Source organism: Tachypleus tridentatus, chromosome 2, assembly GCF_004210375.1.
Source record: "Tachypleus tridentatus isolate NWPU-2018 chromosome 2, ASM421037v1, whole genome shotgun sequence".
NCBI classification, from domain to species: domain Eukaryota; kingdom Metazoa; phylum Arthropoda; class Merostomata; order Xiphosura; family Limulidae; genus Tachypleus; species Tachypleus tridentatus.
The window spans coordinates 59,063,452-59,069,242 of record NC_134826.1 but is presented as its reverse complement, the minus strand read 5'-3'; the positions used below and the strand labels follow the sequence as shown (position 1 = coordinate 59,069,242).

The 5,791-nt window shown below is 32.2% G+C and overlaps 1 protein-coding gene across 1 annotated transcript; it reads left to right on the top strand.

Annotated features, from left to right (window-relative positions):
* Positions 1-533: 533 nt before the first annotated feature.
* Positions 534-3,136, top strand: LOC143235676 (uncharacterized). The gene is made up of 2 exons (XM_076473898.1): positions 534-1,099; positions 2,739-3,136. The coding sequence occupies exons 1-2, from the start codon at positions 555-557 to the stop codon at positions 2,824-2,826; spliced, it is 633 nt and encodes a 210-aa protein (XP_076330013.1). The 5' UTR covers positions 534-554; the 3' UTR covers positions 2,827-3,136.
* Positions 3,137-5,791: the final 2,655 nt, after the last annotated feature.

The following is a 5,791-nucleotide window of genomic DNA, read 5'->3' as shown; positions in this document are numbered from 1 at the left end:
AAGTTAGAGTGAAAGCAATTACCAGCTATCAACTCTTGGACTACTACATAGCGACTAATACTGGGATTGACAATAATATTACAATATCCCCAAAATTGAAAGATCAATGCATTTTCATTCACGGGTATCGATCCCACAATTTGCATATTGCGTGTCGAGTGTTCAAATTACCTTCCTTTGTCAAGCAGTAAACAGTTATACCAGATATACTTGAGCCTACAGAATCGGGTGTTATGAAAGCCCCAAGAATTCGCGTTGTGTTACTCATGACATATGATTCTGACGAGACAAGCACTATGAGGCTGCGGGTGCGTTATAAGAGTGACGATCAGGCAATATGCACCAATAACATTCGGGTTGCTTTGCGCGAAGATTCTTAAATAATCAAGTCCTTACTAGGACAAAAATCTATGCTTCTTTAACGTGGCTTGAAACTGTTTCTAAATTACACGTGTATTCCGATCAAAATCAGTGTTCTGACGACTTTACCTTTTGATTTTGTAACACTATTTTTTTTATCAATACAGAGAAGCGATAAAGAAGTGCATGCTGGAATGAAAGAAATTATGAAACCCATTCTGTTGTTGATAATACTTGTTGAATGCTTGACAACTGATCTTGTAAATAGCGCTAAACATCGATTTCCAAGGACTTTTCTTTATCAAGATCAATCAGTTCTGTTCGCAATCGAATTCGATTTTGGATACAGTACTCCAAACTCCATCCTCACAGCACTAGGAATTAACGAGAACGTTGGGAAACATCCTAACGTATTTTTTGACGAGCAACAAATTGATGTTATACTGTGTATAGACGTACCATTTAGTGTATCTATCATACCAGAAGGACTTTTCGATAAACTATTTTTTAATAAACGGAACCGTCGTCAACTTAACAATTTGGTCTATAAAAAATTTACTGTGAAGAATCTCGTAGAGGACTCAAAGGCTCTTACGTCAGCAGTTACTAATACATCTCAATTGATGAGCTCAGAAAAAATCGAATTTGGAATTAGGTGCCGGCAACAATCACTTTGTGAACTAACCAAATTAGTAATGAAAGTCAATTCTTTTGCTGGAGCATTCCTTCACTTTCTTGCGTAAGTATATACTTTCATCCTGGAATCAAATAACGTAAGTATATACTTTCATTTTGGAATCAAATAACGTAAGTATATACTTTCATTCTGGAATCAAATAACGTAAGTATATACTTTCATCCTGGAATCAAATAACGTAAGTATATAGTTTCATCCTGGAATCAAATCACGTAAGTATATACTTTGATCCTGGAATCAAATAATGTAAGTATATACTTTCATCCTGGAATTAAATAACGTAAGTATATACTTTCATCCTGGAATCAAATAACGTAAGTATATACTTTCATCCTGGAATCAAATAATGTAAGTATATACTTTCATCCTGGAATCAAATAACGTAAGTATATACTTTCATCCTGGAATCAAATAACGTAAGTATATACTTTCATCTTGGAATCAAATAACGTAAGTATATACTTTCATCCTGGAATTAAATAACGTAAGTATATACTTTCATCCTGGAATTAAATAACGTAAGTATATACTTTCATCCTGGAATCAAATAACGTAAGTATATACTTTCATCCTGGATTTAAATAACGTAAGTATATACTTTCATCTTGGAATCAAATAACGTAAGTATATACTTTCATCCTGGAATTAAATAACGTAAGTATATACTTTCATCCTGGAATCAAATAAGGTTAGTATATACTTTCATCCTGGAATCAAATAAGGTAAGTATATACTTTCATCCTGGAATCAAATAACGTAAGTATATACTTTCATCTTGGAATTAAATAACGTAAGTATATACTTTCATCTTGGAATCAAATAAAATACATTGTATTCTTTAATGTAGGAAAGTGGATTAAAAACAACAAACATTAAATAGTATTAAAACAAAAATATATATTATAGCGTATTGAAAACGTTAACGGTTTTACACTGATTACATTTTAATAATATATAAACCAAGGATTTTAATTCGACATAAAAAAGACTAGACTGATGAATTTGTCTTACTCCTGTATTTAGTCTTAAAATTACAGAAGTATTCTACACATTTCGCTACAAATTGAGTATAAATATTGCATCATATTTACTAATTTCGTTGTTACATGTTAAAATATTCAATATAAAAAATTGCCCCCTAAGAGAACTCGGTGAAATTACTCGTTTTCAGTTAAACAAACATAGGGAACCCGAAAGATAATAAGTAGAATTAATTGAAATATTGATGGATATATTAAACAACACTTGTAATATAATATTAAACATGTATTATTTAATGCGTAATTATTTAATGTTATATTACTTTTATTATTAATATTGATGGACGTTGTTGTGATTCGTATGCTGCTAGTGTACCTGTAACCAACAGAGCTATGAACCCTGTTTATTTGGTGCATAAATACATCTAACAAACTTACACCAGTCTATTGAGAAAAGGTGTGATTTCAATAAATACACCGTTTGTGTTGACAGGGAAATAATTCGTTCTCTTGAAAGTGTAAATACAGAACAAGTAAAAGTTTACACTCGTGTTATTTATATAATGATGTGAAGTTACAAACAGAAAGATAAATATAAGCTATTTAAGAGTGTGTTTAAATGCCTTGGGGACCATGTGGACCCCATCGACCAGTCTAAGGTTAACAAAAGGTTCTCACACAAGATATAATGTACCTTACAGGATCTATGTATTAACAGAAATGGACAAAGATGCGGTTATGGAAGGATCACGAGGAGCTACCTGTGACGTGGTTTTTCACGACTGTTAAAATTAACAGCCCGAAGTTTTGTGAATAAAATCAAATCTTATGAAATGAGGAACCAGACAGAATCTTCTCTAACGTTGACTTCGATTAATCACAGATTTGATTCTCAGATCCTAAAATTCCAGCAATTCCAGTTAGGAAAGGGATATCTTCATTATACCCACTCTTACTTTGTAAAAGTTTGTTAAGCGCCATTATATCTTTTGACCATTTTTATTTTAATGGTTTTCATTTCCTGTGCGATTAATTTTGTTGTGTAGATGTATATCATTACTGGAGCTGAACCATTAAATCATTATTATCATGATTAATTTTGTCGTGTAGATGTATATCATTACTGGAGCTGAACCATTAAATCATTATTATCATGATTAATTTTGTCGTGTAGATGTATATCATTACTGGAGTTGAACCATTAAATCATTATTATTACTGTTGCATTTACTTGTTTCTACGTTGCTATGAATCTTCAAGTCTAATCTCTTTATAAAACTGTCATTAAGATTCAAATAGTCAAATATTGTGTGATGATAGCTTAAGCCCTCTGATAACGTAAAATCACCACCAACATTTATTTCAGTTTTTAAATAAACGCAAGCTATTTCCAAAATGAACGCATTGTTACACGTCACTCTCTACATTGTATTTTAGAGAAAAATGTGTCGTGAAAGTTTATAACAAACATAATGAAAAACGTTCTCATTAAGTTGAAAATAAAACTTGAGAATACATTATAAGCAAGATATTCAATTGTTAGTTTCTAAAATTAGGTAAATATTTAATAAATGTTTACTAGGATATTCTAGTTGTTGCATTTACTTGAGTCCCTTCGTATTTGAGGCAAAATTAGCCACACAGTGGACTATCTATAGATCAGCTACACAGTGGACTATCTATAGATCAGCTACACAGTGGACTATCTATAGATCAGCTACACAGTGGACTATCTATAGATCAGCTACACAGTGGACTATCTATAGATCAGCTACACAGTGGACTATCTATAGATCAGCTACACAGTGGACTATCTATAGATCAGCTACACAGTGGACTATCTATAGATCAGCTACACAGTGGACTATCTATAGATCAGCTACACAGTGGACTATCTATAGATCAGCTACACAGTGGACTATCTATAGATCAGCTACACAGTGGACTATCTATAGATCAGCTACACAGTGGACTATCTATAGATCAGCTACACAGTGGACTATCTATAGATCAGCTACACAGTGGACTATCTATAGATCAGCTACACAGTGGACTATCTATAGATCAGCTACACAGTGGACTATCTATAGATCAGCTACACAGTGGACTATCTATAGATCAAAAACTCAAATTTTGTTATTATAAGCGTCGTAGCTTATCCTTCAGCCAGCTTATCCAACTGAAGACAAGATGTATATCTATGGTGCTTTTAGCTGTATTTTATTCATCACAGTAAACCTGTACATATACAGGGTTTGATGAATGTTTTATTCTTCTAACTTACTCAGACAACAAGTTGTTTCAGAAACTAAAAAGAAATACGAAACCCAATCTATCATTTAATTCACCAATTATTACTGAGAATTTCATCCCTCATCAGAAGACTTAGTGGAAAAAAAGAAAATAAGACTAGGTTTCATATGTTGGTGGAGTGTTTATGTATAGTGATTTTGGTTGGTTTTTTTTTCTTACTCACAACAGGAAATCTAAAGACAAATATGTTTTAGATTGGCTTAAGTTTTACCACAATTATTATTAAATGTGGATTTAGTATAGAAATTAATACTATAGACTTGACCTGGCCGGTCATCTGATATGAATTAGTCTTCAACCCGCGAGGGTTTTCCACGTAATCTAATTTCCTTACTTGGGCGACATGAACTTTGACCTTGGCTTATTAATTAATGTAAAACTCATACAGTTGCTCTATAGCTTTCCAAGCTTATCACCATTAGGAATGTCTCAGGTGAAAACTGTTCACTGACCTACGACAGGCGGCAGTATATTTTTACCTTTAAGTCACAATAATAACTTGAGGGAAAGTTTAATACTTGAAGCATTTTGGTTTTCGGTATTACATATTACACCTATCTCGGACGAGTATCTGATTTATTATCTTACGTATTAAGATTTTAAATACCCGGAAATTTGAATTTAGAAGTGAATTGAATATCGATATGTATGAAATTTATGATATATCCCAACAAGACTGATACACACAGTTTTATTTCTTAACACAAATATATCTTAATATACAAATAGTAACACAATGTATATTAACGGGTATTATAAATAATGATTTATACAGAAAAGTTTTACAAACTTACAAATAATACTGGGACGTTTATCTGGTCTGGATCTGTATATTTTAACCGCGGTTCACAATCAGCGAATTACTTTCGAGTTGATATAAGTAGAATTCACTTAACGGGTAAGCTTACTAATTCTTTATTGTAGGCTGATGTCACGTCGTTTTCAAGCTGACTTTCTCAAACGGATATATTTGTTGCCCTCGTAGAAATACAAACGTTCGAAGTTAATGCACTGAGGTTAAACTGTTTGTAATGTTCGAAATCTATAATGTTTTTGGTGAAATATTTGTAATTTACCGATTAACAAGCGTTTATCACAGATATAGCTTTCGAGGTTTATAGTATACTAACTGTAGTAAACCAACAATATTAACTGTCTCTTGGCGTGCCGATTTATAGACTTTGATATTATAGAAAGTTTAGTTGGCAACAATATTCGAAGATAAGCTGGTGTTTTCGTAAGACAAAAAGTATATTGTTGGCTCTTACAATTGAGAATCTTCTGAAAAGTTATAGAATGAGCAAGAATATCGCGATACACATTTAACATTATTTGTCACATGCATTTCTAAATATAAATATACCTGAAACAAACATCAATATTAAATTAAATGATTGTAAATTCGTCACACGACTCATTTGTTTTGATAAGGGAATCAGCA